This window comes from Thalassophryne amazonica, chromosome 10, assembly GCF_902500255.1.
Source record: "Thalassophryne amazonica chromosome 10, fThaAma1.1, whole genome shotgun sequence".
NCBI lineage: Eukaryota > Metazoa > Chordata > Actinopteri > Batrachoidiformes > Batrachoididae > Thalassophryne > Thalassophryne amazonica.
Window position 1 is genome coordinate 116,849,802 of NC_047112.1, and position 16,913 is coordinate 116,866,714.

Sequence of the window (16,913 nt, forward strand, 5' to 3'; positions counted from 1 at the left end):
AGTGGAGTTCACCAGCCCCTACCATTTTGTTGGCACTCGCGCTCCGGCGCAGCAGGTGGCGCTGCTACACATTAAAATTAGCGGTGAAGAACTGGTTGGCGCGTAATGATGACGTAAGGGTCCGCCTGTGTTTTGCACGCTGTCTGTCGCGAGGGGTCATGGAGAAAAGTGGCTCGAAGAGACTCGAACCTGCGGGTTGTGAGGCAGTGAAGAGTTTTAACAAATGGAAGAAACGCTCGAACCTGGTGAAGGCGCGGATGAAGCGGGAGAGGAACGAGCGCTGGAAGCCGCAGTGGCAGACGGAGCGGGAAACCATCGACCGGCTGACCGGCAGGTACGCCGACATCCAGCCCGAGCAGGTCGTCAACTTCTCCGATTTTCCTCTGTCCAGACAGACCCTGCTCGGCCTGCGGGAGGCGCAGTACCGCCAACCCACGGATATCCAGCGCCACACCATCGGCCTGGCCTTACGGGGCAGAGACGTGCTGGGTGCAGCCAAGACCGGCTCCGGGAAGACCTTGGCCTTCCTACTCCCGGTTCTGGAGTGCTTGTACCGCCAGCAGTGGACCGCCATGGACGGCCTCGGAGCTCTCATCATCTCTCCCACCAGAGAACTTGCCTACCAGACCTTCGAAGTGCTCCGCAAGGTGGGCAAGAACCACGAGTTCTCCGCCGGGCTGGTTATCGGAGGCAAGGACCTGAAGAGTGAGTCTGCCAGGATCCACCGCACCAACATCATCATCTGCACCCCTGGCCGCCTGCTGCAGCACATGGACCAGACAGCTGGCTTCCAGGCATCCAGCCTCCTCATGCTGGTTCTGGATGAAGCCGATCGCATCCTGGACCTGGGCTTTGCAGACACAGTCAACGCCATCGTGGAGAACTTGCCGGCCTCCAGGCAGACGCTGCTCTTCTCAGCCACACAGACCAAGTCGGTCAAAGACCTGGCAAGACTAAGCCTGAAAGATCCAGAGTATGTGTGGGTCCATGAGAAGGCCAAGTTCAGCACGCCGGCCACCCTGGAGCAGAGCTACATTCTGTGTGAGCTCCACCACAAAGTCAACATCCTCTACTCCTTCATCAGGAACCACCTCAACAAGAAGACCATCGTCTTCTTTGCCTGCTGCAAGGAGGTGCAGTACCTGTTCCGGGCCTTCTGCCGCCTCAGACCTGGCGTGCCCATCTTGGCTCTGCACGGCAAGCAGCAGCAGATGAAACGGGTGGAAGTCTATGATGACTTTGTGAAGAAGCAGAATGCTGTGCTCTTCGCCACTGACATAGCTGCTAGGGGGCTGGATTTCCCCGCTGTCAACTGGGTGGTGCAGTTTGACTGTCCAGAGCATGCAGACACCTACATCCACAGAGTGGGTCGGACAGCCCGGTACCGGGAGGGCGGCGAAGCCCTGCTGCTGCTGCTGCCATCTGAGGAGAAAGGCATGGTCGCCCAGCTGCAAGACAAGAAGGTTCCCATCAGTAAGATCCAGGTGACTCCCCAAAACATGCCATTGACACAACACACACAGTGTCCTCATGTGGGTCAGCTGCATGCTCACTGCAGCCCACTCAGTCACAGGTGATCACATTTATCATAAGGTCTGTCCCTTCTCCAAGCCTCTGTGTTCCTTCACTCAAACCCAATTACACATCATTCTGGAAATGTATTTATTTATTGTCCTGGTTTCCATTCATCAGAATTTTATGCTGTTCCCAAACTTCTTAAATTCTTTTTATTATTATTTTTATGCCCCGTAGCCACATCCTAACCACACTTTGCTCCAACTGAAAGAACTGCTGGGCTCAGCACTGCATGAGTGGAGGAGGGAGGGACAAGGGGGAAGAATTCTCTCAAGAACTCAAACAAATGCCCCTCAGATATGGGGGGTATTGATAATAGAGAGGGTCATTTTTTATTTTTAAATATTGCTGAATTAAAAAAAAAAAAAAAAGTGGGTGAGGGAGCTCCAGAAAGGGCACTTTTCTTATCCAGGGCAAAAGGGCACGTGCTTGAGCACCACTAGGGGTCTATCTGTGGATGTGCCTGATTCACATCAGCGTTTGTCACAGACATCAGTCGATGATTCTTCAGTGTTCTGCACGCAATGAAAATAAATCCCATGATCCACCAAGCCAAAAAATAAAGTTAAATTTATAATGAATGTTAAATTACTCTGTTTGGCCTCCTTGTGGAGGGGGCGAGGCTGCGCGACAGCGTACGCACTCACGATGATGCTCGTCTACCAAACAAAAGGTATTGCTGGGGGTGAAAATGCAAGCCCAGATTTTACCATTCCAACCCGTGCAGTATCGACCCTGACTGCGAGGTGGAAATGAAGCGATGGACCCCCATCTTAGAATATAACTTTCCAGTATAGATAAACATGTTTACGCTCGGGGGTGGGGGGCGAGGTTGCAGTCCGTGTCATAGTCTTTGTGCACCACAGTATGAATTGGACAAAAACAGATCAAATAATGTCAAATATCGGTTAACTTTGAGATCAATAAACAAGTGCAGCGCTGCTGGAGCTACAGATGGAGGTGTTCTGTGCCCCCCCTCCCCCCGTTCTACTGAGTCAAAATGACCGTTAAAGTTTGTTTCTTATGGGCAGAACTCGTGACAGAGTACTTTTCACAAAAATTGATGGTAGTCATGGACGTGATGAAACTGAACCAGTGGATGTTGTTCAGTATTTGCAATTACAGGTGCTACAGTATTAGAGCACAAAAGTACATATGTTTTTGTGTGTGGGGGGGGGGGGGGGTGGATCTTGGATAGGGGGATGAATTTCATTTTCTATGGACACTGCATATGGTGGTATATATCAAAATTAACTTCAGTATTATAACATAAATCTATTCCAAACATCCATGTTTTTATATTGATATAAAAACCACTAATACGGTGCATCCAGAAAGTATTCACAGCGCTTCACTTTTTTCACATTTTATGTTACAGCCTTATTCCGAAATGGATTAAATACATTTTTTCCTCACAATATACACACACACACACAATACCCCATAATGATGATGTGATTATTTATTTATTTTATAGATTTGTACAAATTTCTTAAAGATGAAAAAAATCTATCGCATTTACATAAGTGTTCACAGCCTTTGCCATGAAGCTCAAAACCTGTTTCCACCGATTATCCTTGAAATTATTCTACAGCTTAATTGGAGTCCACCTGGGGTAAATTCCGTTGATTTGACATGATTTGGAAAGACACACACCTGTCTACATACAGTGCTCTCCAAAGGTATTGGACACCTTGGTATTTCACACATTTTAATTTGTTTATGCCATCTTAAATACAAAGGTAAATCAAGGTTCTCAACATAAAAATTTCTAAAATTATCTTCCTTAAACTCAAAGCAAATCTCTACAACTGGATATAAATTAATTAAAAAATATAACCGCCAAGATGATGGGTTGTGTAATAATGGGCTTCTTGGTATAATACCTGTAAATAGTCAGTTTTATTACCAGTTTTCTTCAGACAAGGCGGGGGATGACACATGAACATTTCCAAGTCACTGAATATGTCTTGGACTTTATTTACATCAATTCTTAAGAAATACAAGCAGTATGGCACAAAAATTATGGAATCACCGGCCTCGGAGGATGTTCATTCAGTTGTTTAATTTTGTAGAAAAAAAGCAGATCACAGACATGACACAAAACTAAAGTCATTTCAAATGGCAACTTTCTGGCTTTAAGAAACACTATAAGAAATCAGGAAAAAAAATTGTGGCAGTCAGTAACGGTTACTTTTTTAGACCAAGCAGAGGGAAAAAAATATGGAATTACTCAATTCTGAGGAATAAATTACGGAATCACCCTGTAAATTTTCATCCCCAAAACTAACACCTGCATCAAATCAGATCTGCTCGTTAGTCTGCATCTAAAAAGAAGTGATCACACCTTGGAGAGCTGTTGCACCAAGTGGACTGACATGAATCATGGCTCCAACACGAGAGATGTCAATTGAAACAAAGGAGAGGATTATCAAACTCTTAAGAGGGTAAATCATCACGCAATGTTGCAAAAGATGTTGGTTGTTCACAGTCAACTGTGTCTAAACTCTGGACCAAATACAAACAACATGGGAAGGTTGTTAAAGGCAAACATACTGGTAGACCAAGGAAGACATCAAAGCGTCAAGACAGAAAACTTAAAGCAATATGTCTCAAAAATCGAAAATGCACTGCACAACAAAACAAATGAGGAATGAATGGGAGGAAACTGGAGTCAACGTCTGTGACCGAACTGTAAGAAACTGCCTAAAGGAAATGGGATTTACATACAGAAAAGCTAAACAAAAGCCATCATTAACACCTAAACAGAAAAAAACAAGGTTACAATGGGCTAAGGAAAAGCAATCGTGGACTGTGGATGACTGGATGAAAGTCATATTCAGTGATGAATCTCGAATCTGCATTGGGCAAGGTGATGATGCTGGAACTTTTGTTTGGTGCTGTTCCAATGAGATTTATAAAGATGACTGCCTGAAGAGCACATGTAAATTTCCACAGTCATTGATGATATGGGGCTGCATGTCAGGTAAAGGCACTGGGGAGATGGCTGTCATTACATCATCAATAAATGCACAAGTTTACGTTGATGTTTTGGACACTTTTCTTATCCCATCAATTGAAAGGATGTTTGGGGATGATGAAATCATTTTTCAAGATGATAATGCATCTTGCCATAGAGCAAAAACTGTGAAAACATTCCTTGCAAAAAGACACATAGGGTCAATGTCATGGCCTGCAAATAGTCCGGATCTTAATCCAATTGAAAATCTTTGGTGGAAGTTGAAGAAAATGGTCCATGACAAGGCTCCAACCTGCAAAGCTGATCTGGCAACAGCAATCAGAGAAAGTTGGAGCCAGATTGATGAAGAGTACTGTTTGTCACTCATTAAGTCCGTGCCTCAGAGACTGCAAGCTGTTATAAAAGCCAGAGGTGGTGCAACAAAATACTAGTGATGTGTTGGAGCGTTCTTTTGTTTTTCATGATTCCAAAATTTTTTCCTCTGAATTGAGTGATTCCATATTTTTTTCCCTCTGCTTGGTCTAAAAAAGTAACTGTTACTGACTGCCACAATTTTTTTTCCTGATTTCTTATAGTGTTTCTTAAAGCCAGAAAGTTGCCATTTGAAATGACTTTAGTTTTGTGTCATGTCTGTGATTTGCTTTTTTTTTTTTTTTTTTTTTTTTTTTTTTTTTTTTTCCTACAAAAGTAAACAACTGAATGAACATCCTCCGAGGCCGGTGATTCCATAATTTTTGCCAGGGGTTGTAGATAGTTCTCAAAAACTTAGTGACTGTGCAAGAATGAGAAAAGTGATGAAAGACACCCAGACAACCCAGAAGAGGTTATAGGCTTCTGTGGCTGTGATTGGAGAAATTGTGCACAGTGGATGTTTTGCATTTTGTATCACCAAGTATATAGAAAGGGTACAGAAACATTTCTGCTGCTGTGATGGTCAGGCATCATTAGGATGGTATCATTTATTAATATTAAAAGGGAATTAGTAATCATATCTCTGGAAAATTCAGTATCTGATTAAGATGCATGTTTCAGGTGCAACAAAATGTTTGCAGATTTCAGCTGAAAATAGAGACATAGAATGTATTAAAATTGGTTTGACAAAAGCTATCAACAGTTTTCAGGAACAGTAGGTGTTAGATAAAATAAAATAATGTGAAAATGCTGTGTGGTGTGGAGATGCTGCGGGACACCGTGCACATGTGCTCGTCAGTATAAGTGTTCCACCTGCAACCAGAATGAACCATTCTGACACGTGTATTAAAAAAAAACAAAAAAAAAAACTGTGCAGCACCGACCTGAACCACTCGGTGGAAAGGGGGCTGTCAGTAGGCTGTAAAAATCCATAAGTTTTGCTTCATCATTGTTTAAGCCACAGTGTTAGTGTCGGGGAAAAAAGGTGCGGCTGGTTCACAATTTGCCCCTTTCCGACGCACATGATCCTTCTGAAACTGAAACCATATTTAATGTTTATGAGTTCAATATTACAAATATTTCAGGAGGTGAAAGATGGAATATTTGTTCCATTGAAAGAATGTTAAAACATTCATTATTTGTTTTATATAACGGCTAAAATAGATCCTTGTCATTTGATATTATGTTATAAACAACAGAAAAGGGACTTCCATTTTGGTGTGTGTCACTGGTGCTCTGGTATCAACAGTTCAGCGCAAACTAGGAGTCCAGAAATAATTCTGACGGTGCAGTCTGTGTTGCCGTGCACTGACTTTCTGGTCCATTTCTGCAATCAGCATAAAGCCGTTGAGAAAAATTGGAGTAGGGAGGTGGTGGAGGTGCAGCGGGGCCAGCCGTGCTTGTTAAATCTTTCTTCATATGCACAGGAACAGCATGCTGAAACTGCAAGCTAAAACGCACAATGTCATTGGTTACTTTTTCTACAACAGTGAACTTTCAGCCAATCAGAATCTTTGTAATACTGAAAGTCATTGAAAGTAATGGGGTGTGGACATTGCAAGTTTGGGCTGTCAAACGGAGTCTTTAACATGGCCACATTACTGAGAGAGAGGACAAAAACCACGTTAAAGACATCAATAGTAGTGTAAAGGTGTAGTAGTGGAAGGTGGACGTTTACGGGACAAAGGCAAGACTTGGTGAATTTGTCCGCAAGCTCCCTGGTAAAGCCTTCTGCATACTATATTCAAATTTCTTCAACAAAACCTTGGAAGAACACTGCATGATGAGGAAACATGTCACCACAGTTAATATTAAACTGACTCATCTGCCCATGTCCAGAAGAGCATGTAAGAGGCACAGTGAGCCCCAAAGCCCGCTCGTACCGCTCAGCGATCGAACAGCCGGTGCTCAGGTGTATGTCCAAAAATTCTATTCATGCAAATAAAATGTATTTACAATTACTGACATTTTTAAGTGTGGTGCAGTTAATTATACTGTGCACGTACTGACGTGAAATTCAGGGCTGCAAAACCTCAGTTTGTATACAGATTTTCATCAAAATTTGTTTCCATGTTCTGTTTATTTCATTATATAAAACTGCTAACTTAAAACATATATGTACGAGGTCTGTCAATAAAGTAACGGTCCTTTATATTTTTTTTTCCAAAAATATATGGATTTGATTCATATGTTTTTACGTCAGACAAGCTTGAACCCTCATGCGCATGCGTGAGTTTTTCCACGCCTGTCGGTTGCGTCATTCGCCTGTGAGCACTCCTTGTGGGAGGAGTGGTCCAGCCCCCTCGTCGGATTTTCATTGTCAGCAAATGGCGGAATGATTTGGGCTTTTTTTCCATCAGAATTTTTCAGAAGCTGTTAGAGACAGGCAGCTGGAAACCACTCAAAATTTATCTGTCTTTCGGTGAAAATTTTACGGGCTTCACAGAAAATAAGGACTGTTACTACAGCTTTAAGGACGCTTGGCGCGCCGCGCTCCGTGCCGCCATCGAGAGCCACAAACCACCGGATCATTTCTAAACAGATGGCTCTGTGGATCCAAGACCGTCGTGTGCACTTTCTCTGGTTATCACAAGAGCTGGACATCAGCCATTTTCCAGCAGATTTCACTTTTAACAAGAGATTTTGTCATGGAAAGCCGCGCGGAGGCTTCGCGCGTCACGACCGATTCGCTGATGAAGCGAGACAAAGGAACACCTCCATTTCGGAGTGTTAAAAGACAAGTTGGGACATATCCAGCTCTCCACAATTTCTCTGATACTCACAGGACTGGTAAGCATTGAAAGCCGAGATAGGCATGTCCAAACTTGTCCTCTGACATGCCGAAACGTGACGCACAAAACCTCCGCACGGCTTTCGATGACAAAATCTCTTGTTAAAAGTGAAATCTGCCGGAAAATGGCTGATGTCCAGCTCTTGTGATAACCAGAGAAAGTGCACACGACGGTCTTGGATCCACAGAGCCATCCGTTTAGAAATGATCCGGTGGTTTGTGGCTCTCGATGGCGGCACGGAGCGCGGCGCGGCGAGTGTCCTTAAAGCCGTCCTTAAAGCTGTAGTAACACTCCTTATTCTCTGTGAAGCCCGTAAAATTTTCACCGAAAGCCAGATAAATTTTTCGAGTGGTTTCCAGCTGCCAGTCTCTAACAGTTTCTGAAAAAATTCTGATTGGAAAAAAAGCCCAAATCATTCCGCCATTTGTTGACAATGAAAATCCGACGAGGGGGCTGGACCACTCCTCCCACAAGGCGTGCTCACAGGCGAATGACGCAATCGACAGGTGTGGAAAAACTCACGCATGCGCACGAGGGTTCAAGCTTGCCTGACGTAAAAACATATGAATCAAATCCATACATTTTTTGAAAAAAAAAATAAAAAGGACCGTTACTTTATTGACAGACCTCTGTATTTTATGGCTTTATTTTGACACAAAACGCACCTTTTCTGAAAACATTGTGACCTTGTGGAAAAAAAAAACAAACAAACCCTTCTTCTTGTGTGGCGCATAACGCATGCTTATTGTTGCACTGTTGCCACCTGTTGCATCAGTCCGTTATGACAGTACTAAATCCTCTCGATGAGTCCAGTGTCAAGTATTTAAAAAGCAAACACTTCCCCCTCTCACTTGACCTTATGGCTAAAATACTTCCTACAGAAACTTCTTTCAGGCTTTATAATTGATTTCCTTCAGCTTTTAATCGGTAAACCATTGAAAAATGACTATATATTTTGCCTGCATGCTGAAATCGTCCTGCACCAATTTTATTTAGATTTTGGCGAATTTCATAGACTGCAGTACAGCATTACTGGTGCACAGGATGTCCATCCATCCATTTTCTTCTGTTTAATCCAAAGTCGGGTTGCGGGGGCAGCAGCTAAAGCAAAGCCGCCCAGACCTCCGGACCCACACACACCTCCCCCAGCTCCTCCGGGGGAACCCCGAGGCGTTCCCAAGCCAGCTGTGAGACGTAGTCCCTCCAGCGTGTCCTGGTTCTTCCCCGGGGCATCTGAAAAAGATGCCCAAGCCACCTCAGTTGGCTCCTTTCAACGTGGAGGAACAGTGGCTCGACTCCGAGCTCCTCCCGAGTGACCGAGCTTCTCACCCTATCTCTAAGGGAGCGCCCAGCCACCCTGCGAAGGAAACTCATCTCGGCCGCTTGTATTCACAATCTTGTTCTTTCGCTCATGAGCCAAATCTCATGACCATAGGTGAGGGTCGTAACGTAGATCGATTGGTAAATCAAGAGCTTTGCCCCCCTACTCAGCACTCTCTTCACCACAACAGTCTGATACAGTGACCGCATCACTGCAGACACTGCACCGATCCGTCTGTCGATCTCACGCTCCATCCGTCCCTGTCTCGTGAACAAGACCACGAGATACTTAAACTCCTCCACTTGAGGCAAGGACACCCCACAGACCTGAAGAGGGCAAGGCACCTTTTTCCGGTCGAGAACCATGGCCTTGGATTTGGAGGTGCTGATTTTCATTCCGGACACTTCACACTTGGCTGCAAACCGCTCCAGTGCATGCTGAAGATCCTGATTTGACAAAGCCAACAGAACCACATCGTCCGCAAACAGCGGAGACGAGATTCTGTGGTTCCCAAACCAGACCCCCTCGACACCCTGACTGCGCCTAGAAATTCTGTCCATAAAGGTAATGAACAGAACCGGTGACAAAGGGCAGCCCTGGCGGAGGCCAACAGGCTTGACTTACTACCGGCAATGCGGAGCACCCCCCACAGGGTGCCTCGAGGGACACGGTCGAACGCCTACTCCAGGTCCGCAAAACACATGTGGACTGGTTGGGCAACTCCCATGAACCCTTGAGCACCCAATGGAAGGTGTAGAGCTGGTCCAGTGTGCCGCGACCAGGACGAAAACCACACTGCTCCTCCTGAATCCGATGTTTGACTATCAGTCGACTTCTCCTCTCCTGTACTCTGGAATAGACCTTACCTGGGAGGCTGAGGAGTGTGATCCCTCTGTAGTTGGAACACACCCTCCGGTCCCCCTTCATAAACAGAGGTACCACCACCCCAGTCTGCCAATCCAGAGGCACTGTCCCCAACCGCCACGTGATGTTGCAGAGACGTGTCAACAAGACAGTCCCACAACATCCAGAGACTTAAGGTACTTCGGGCGGATTTCATCCACTCCAGGAGCCTTGCCACCGAGGAGCTTTCTGACCGCCTCTGTGACTTTTGCCTGGGTAATGGATGAGTCCGCCTCTGAGTCCCCTGACTCTGCTTCCTCTTCGGAAGACGTGACGATGGGATTGAGGAGATCCTCGAAGTATTCCTTCCACCGCCCGACAACATCCCCAGTCAAGGTCAACCGCTCCACACCCGCACCATAGATGGTGTTGGTGGAGAGCTGCTTCTGCCTCCGGAGGCATCGGACGGTTTGCCAGAATTTCTTCGAGGCTGACCGATAGTCCTCCTCCATGGCCTCCCTGAACTCCTCCCAGACCCCAGTATTTGCCTCTGCGACCGCACAGGCTGCAGCACGCTTGGCCTGCCAGTCCCTGTCAGCTGCCTCCGGTGTCCCACCTGCCAACCAGTACAAGTAGAACTCCTCCTTCAGCTTGATGGCATCCCTTACTTCCGGTGTCCACCACCGGGTTCAGGGATTGCTGCTGCGACAGGCACCAGAGACCCTGCGACCGCAGCTACGAGCAGTCGCATCAACAATGGAGGTGGAGAACATGAATCCATGTCTCCAACCTCCCCTGGGATCTGGGAGAAGCTCTCCTGAAGGTGGGAGTTGAAGACCTCGCTGACACAGGGTTCTGCCAGTCGTTTCCAGCAGACCCTCACGGTACTTTTGGGCCTGCCAGGTCGACTTCCTCCCCTCCCAGTGGACCAAACTTGCCACCAGGTGGTGATTGGTCAACAGCTTAGCCCATCTTTTTACTTGAGTGTCCGAGACACGTGGCCAAAGGTCAGATGATACGACTACAAAGTCGATCATCGACCTCCGGCTCAGGGTGTCCTGGTGCCACTTGCACTTAGGGACACCCTTGTGCTCGAACATGGTGTTTGTGATGGACTGTCTCGTACCCCTCCCAGGGACTCCAAGAAGTTCGGGTACTCTGCACTTCCGCTCGGCCCGTAGTCGGAGACAACAGTGAGAGACATGTCCCCAACCTGAAGGTGTAAGGACAGGACGTGTGCTGTCTGTAGCACAGGACGTGTGCTTTTTTTAATGATACTGTGTTGTATGTGTCTGTGGGGTTTTCCTGGTGACTGGCATAAGTAGTTGGGGTACAAACTCACATGGTGTGATTTAGGAATTTATTATGGGGCAGTAATTTGTAAGCATACATTTTACATGTAAATATTAATAAAGTCTATTTTATACCACAAATGTTCTTGTTTTGATAGGTTTTAATCTATTTAAATAATTTACACATACTTGTATGATGTTCCAGTATATTTCAGAGCTCATTGCATGTTAAGGAAAGACACTTGAAGAATAGTTTTGGCAAATTCAGTGATATCTATTTCATGCCATGGCATTTATAGTAAGTACATCTGCTATAGCACTAGACAGGTATCACTGAAAGAAGGTCTACATAGACAGATTCTTTTATTGCAGAAAGGTTTCCACATACACCAACATAGAAAAAATATAAAATTATAATTCATTAAATTAGGTCTCTGTAGTGGCCCTGAAATGCCTCTAAAATGCTCAAAACCTGTGGGCCCTAACCATGGCCACTGCCCCTGGTCCCCGCCGGGGGCCTACGGTGACCCCTGGGCCCCGCCAATTTTCAGAGTTGTTTTTCTTTGCCTATTCTCATTGCTGTTTATTTTTATTTATGTCCAGAGATCAAGGATGCAGTGACCAATTTCATATTTATTTACTTTAAGACTCAATAAAATGTTGTTGACATAGAAAATCTGTAAAGCCTACTTTTAGTACACAGAAAATTCACAAGAGGTATTGATAAGGGACTCGATAAAAAATCAGATCGATAAGTGGAATTGACAATGGCATTGATATCGATAAAATCTTATCAACCCCTCTTCCTAGTTAAGTGTCATGTTGCTGTTACCGTGAGTGAGTAGTGTAGTGTGTTTTATGTCTTCCATGTGTAAAAATAAAAGCACCTGATTGCGGCAGAATGCAGAAAAGACCAAAAGCTGTGTGTGTGTGTTCATATAGTTTTGATCACAGACAAACTGTGGAGAGCTGACATTTGCCATTTGGTATGCTTTTGTATTTTGGGTCAAAGATGAATACTGCCAAAACGGAATGTTGATAGGAGAAATATTTTGGAGAAACTACGGATATTAAGGGTCTTTCAGATTGCACGCTTTATTGGCTTCAAATGACGTCTCTCCTACATCAGATGTGTTGATTGCGTCAGACGCTTTGGGTCCGTTTGAACGCATTGGACGCGGCAAGGGGGGGTCGGAGATTCCCATGCCACTATCTCGCTTTTCCAAAGCCAGAAAAAGCAGAGTAATCGCCATCTTGGATTCGTGTCTGCCAGAACTACAAAAAAGCTGTAAAAAAAACAGCAGTTGAATGAGTCACCCATCACCCTGCCGGAAGAAGCTTTTTCAGCGACTTTACGGAGTGCTGCCAAGCTGAGGGAGGACTGAACAGACAGTGGGATCAATTGAACCGCAACAGCGCGCAGAGCCACACAGAGTAGCCGGGGTTCAGGCCACATTCCTTGGCAGAGTGAGACACCGTAGCCAAGGTGATGGTGCAGACCCACTCAATCTGAAATTCCTCACTTTTGGATATATACAAACTCCCAGTTTGAGCAACAGAGCTTCGTTCTGCAAATTTGTCTGAGGTGAGAATAATTTAAAAATAAAACATGACATTACTGCACTGCTGGAGGTTTAATGTTCGGGTAACATTAGCTTCGCCTTTTAGCTGCAGAATCAACAAAGGCACTTTAAAGAGCAACTCTTGTATTATTTAAATCACTTTACTTTTATGCTTTAACATTAAATGAATGAATAATTAAACATGTCCATAAAGTCAAAGTTCAGTCAAAAAGACATTTGCACAGGTAGAAGAAGCCCCGCAACTATTGTGCATAATTTTAAACATTCACAATCACTAGTCAAATTCATACTTTAGAAATTGCTCTGTCCTGATCACATAAAAGGCACTCACATACTCTGAGGACCTAATTAAAAGTTGAAATGACTCAAATAAAAAAATGATTTCATCATGAGATTTATATCACAATGCAAAATCCTAATTAACAAACACACTGCAGTCATTTTTAATCATCCCCTGTTGCAATTTATAATAAACATTTGTATTTATTTACAGTGTCTCTTTTTCTGATTGAAATGCAGATATGAGTAATCTACCACACTAAAAAATGTACACATTCATTTCCATGCTATTTTATTTGTCTACAAATAAAAGTCCAAGGTTCCTTATAATGTTAATCAAGAAATCATCTCATCTGAAACAACTTATAGTTTTAATTTACAGATGAAGAAAGGTTTCTAAAGAATCTTGTTTTTATTTCATTTTTTTGCTATTTTAATTACAAGTATTGTAATCTAAGAACAATTTTTCCAGTAATTACAAATTAATTTTGAAGTTAAAAAAATAAAAAAATTGCAAGGATTTTCTTCAGAAAACTGCTGTGTATGAATGAGCAGTTCTGAGACGCATTTCTGCAGTCTGTAGTCTTCCATGTTTTGACCTGATGCCTTGTTTCTGTTGGACAGCACAAAGCTACGTCAAAGTGCACAATCGCGAAAGTTGGATTGGTTTGAACTTTGACCTCAGCAGCTTGACGACAAGCAGCAATGCGCCCTCCCTCAAATGTGAAGCGTCTCATTGGAAATTGTTTTTTTTTTTTTTTTTGAGCGATTTGCGACGCGTCTAAAGCCCTCAACGCGTGCAGTGTGAAAGGCCCTTTACCAAGTGACACAAAACCACTACGTTACTCTGTGTGCTGTGCATTGCATTGTTTTTTGTTTTGTTGATGTTTTTTTGTTTGTTTTTGTTTTTTGCTGCGTGTGTCTTTAACATAATGATATTTTTCTCCTTGTGTGAATAACAGCAAATTACCAAGTGATTAAAATATCCAGTCAGCTCACTGTGGGTTTAAAAATGTTGGGCTGAGGACAAAAGTGCAAAGGCGCCCAGCAGCTGGTGACAAGAAAACTTATTTTTTAATTTTATTTATTTGTTTCTTGATGTGATTTCAGGTGAACCCAGAGAAATTGCAGAATGTCCAACAGAAGCTGGAGGTGTTTTTAGCCCAGGAGAAGGAGCAGAAAGACAGAGCCCAGAGGTGTTTTATGTCCTACCTGCGCTCCGTGTACCTGATGAAAAATAAAGATGTGTTTGATGTTTTTAAGCTCAACATTCAGGAGTATGCCATGTCTCTCGGCCTGGCTGTGGCTCCAAGGGTGCGCTTCCTCAAAGCTTGCACACAGAGACCTGAATGGGAGAAAGGTCCATCCACAGAGGAGCTGCCGCAGAGGAGCTCTCAGGCTCAGTGCAGAGAAAAAGCTCCCAGAGAGAAGAGCTCCAGCTCTGAATCTGAAGACTGGAGTGAGGATGAGGATGGTGGGAACAAACAGGATCTGGAGCAAGCAGCTCAGGCTGAGGAGTTCCAGTTTGGTGCAGATGACCTCAGTGAAGATGATGATGATTTGAGCAGTGTGGACCTCCTGACAGTCAAAAGAAAGGATGTCTTCAATTTGATAGAAAGCCAGAACAGGGAGGAGGATCCTGACAAGAGACCCGGGAGGAAAACTGAAAAGGAGACAAAGTTCAAAGATGCCAAAAAGGTGCTTAAGAGAAAGTTCCAGGTCAACACTAAGGTGTTGTTCAGTGAGGAAGGAACACCAATGCAGCAGTGGCCACCAGTGCAACAGGCAACAGTGCCAGTCAGCGAAGAGGAGGCGGAGCTTCCAGGCATCAATGTGGAGGAGGCCAGAAAGAGGCTGAAGCAGGAGGACGAGGAGTTCGACAAGCAGGAGTACAGCCGCAAAGTGAAAGCCAAACACCGCGAGAAGAGGCTGAAGGCCCGGGCCGCCCGCCAGGAGGCCAGCCGGCGGCGCACACGCACATCTGAGGATGAGGAGGAGGTGGTGGCATACCTGGTGAGTCACAGTGAGGACGAGTTTGACCCCAGCACCCTGCCTTACCCCCACAGGCCGCAGTCTGCCGAAGAGGAAGAAGGCAGCAGTGAAGCCGGTCCGGCTCAACGGCACAACAGCAGTGACGACGACAAACAGGAGCTCACCGAGGGAAAGAGGACAGAAGTCCTGGACACCGGCCTGTCTCTGGCTGAAGATGAGGATCTGGTCTTACACCTGCTGAGCAGCCGCAGGTAGACTGGAGAGGGGACAAAGGAAATGTTTTTCTGTCCTCTTGTCTCTCACTCTGTGTCCAGGATGAGAAAGTTCTGTTCTGGCACCTCAGAAAGTGTCACTCAGTGTGTACATTTCTCTGCATGCACACTGAAACACTTTGGTCCTGACCTCTGACCCCTCTTTTCACCAAGGTTTCATGCAGTTTGGGATTTAACAGCACAAACAGGTATTTTGATGAACATAAAAACTGCAAATAAATATACTCTATTGAGGCTTTTCAGGTTTCAAATCCTGCAAAACCTCGGAGAGGTCGCCGCGCTGTGAGATCTCAGTAACATTGAGAACTGCATTGAGACGCTCTGATCACACTTCACTTTAACCGCTGCACACGGACAACACCACTAACATCGCAACATAAAACTATTTTTATATTGTGCCTAAAACTCTGGTGAATATATTCTCTGGGTTTATAGACGTTGTTATTGTGTTTGTTTTATGTAAACATGTGAGAATCACAGTCTGTGTCTCCGTTATTTTCAATGGGAGCTGCTGTGAGCGACGCTCGCTTCCTGATCATGTTGTTCTGGGGGAAAGTGAAGTTTGCTCTTTATCGTCTTGATTATTGTTCTTTACAACACTGTTTGTCCTCTTTGTTCCAGACTAATATATAATATGTCTGAAATTCAGTTTGTGATTAACCGTAACAGACACGGATTATTTGTTATAATTGTTTTAGGACGTTTTCAGGGTATCATGCAGCAGTCTCTTATTAACGTGACGAAGAGCATAAAAAAATTACATTTCTGTAGTATAATAATTCATTTACAACTGTCATCGTGTGGATTCTGTTGTTTTGACTGCAGTGACTCTCTGGCATGCAAGGGATTATGGGATACATGAAAACCCCGAATATGCCCGTCAGAGGGCCCAGGGCCAAGCATCAGCCCACCCCTTTGTTGAGGAAAGTTGGTTAAAGACCCACCTGAAATGAAATTAAATTACATGAAATACATTTAATGTATGAGAAAAGGACAAAAAATGGACACAGATGAGTTCTTTGTGATACATTACAAACATACATAATTTGTGATGAAATTAGACATGTTATTGAAATTGGCATTCCGATGTACATGATATTGGCCATGCTTTTGCATCAGCCCCCCCCCCCCCCCAGGCAGACTTTTGTGTGGGGACCCCTGGGCCCTGTGATGGGAGAACGGGGTAGAACTGTTTGGATTAAAACGATCAGATATTCTTACATTTGATCGTCTCTAAGAGATTTTCTTTGCACTGGATTCGTTTTTATGTATCTAAACACAATTTAAAAAGAATAAAAACTAAAGATACAGTTGTATGTAAAAGTTTGTGCCCCCCTGATGATTTCCAATTTTCTTTTATAAATCATTGGTTGTTTCGATCAGCAATTTCAGTTAAATATATCATATAGCAGACAAACACAGTGATATTTGAGAAGTGAAATGAAGTTTATAGAATTTACAGAAAATGCAATAATTCTTTAAACAAAATTAGGCAGGTGCATAAATTTGGGCACCCCAACAGAAAAAATACATCAATATTTAGTAGATCCTCCTTTTGCAGAAATAACAGCCT

The 16,913-nt window shown here is 44.3% G+C and overlaps 1 protein-coding gene across 1 annotated transcript; it reads left to right on the forward strand.

The window, feature by feature from the left end:
- The first annotated feature begins 98 nt into the window (after positions 1-98).
- On the forward strand, positions 99-15,586 carry ddx10 (DEAD (Asp-Glu-Ala-Asp) box polypeptide 10). The gene is made up of 2 exons (XM_034180752.1): positions 99-1,484; positions 14,187-15,586. Exons 1-2 carry the CDS (start codon positions 159-161, stop codon positions 15,321-15,323), a joined length of 2,463 nt encoding a protein of 820 aa, XP_034036643.1. The 5' UTR covers positions 99-158; the 3' UTR covers positions 15,324-15,586.
- The last annotated feature ends 1,327 nt before the right edge of the window (positions 15,587-16,913 follow it).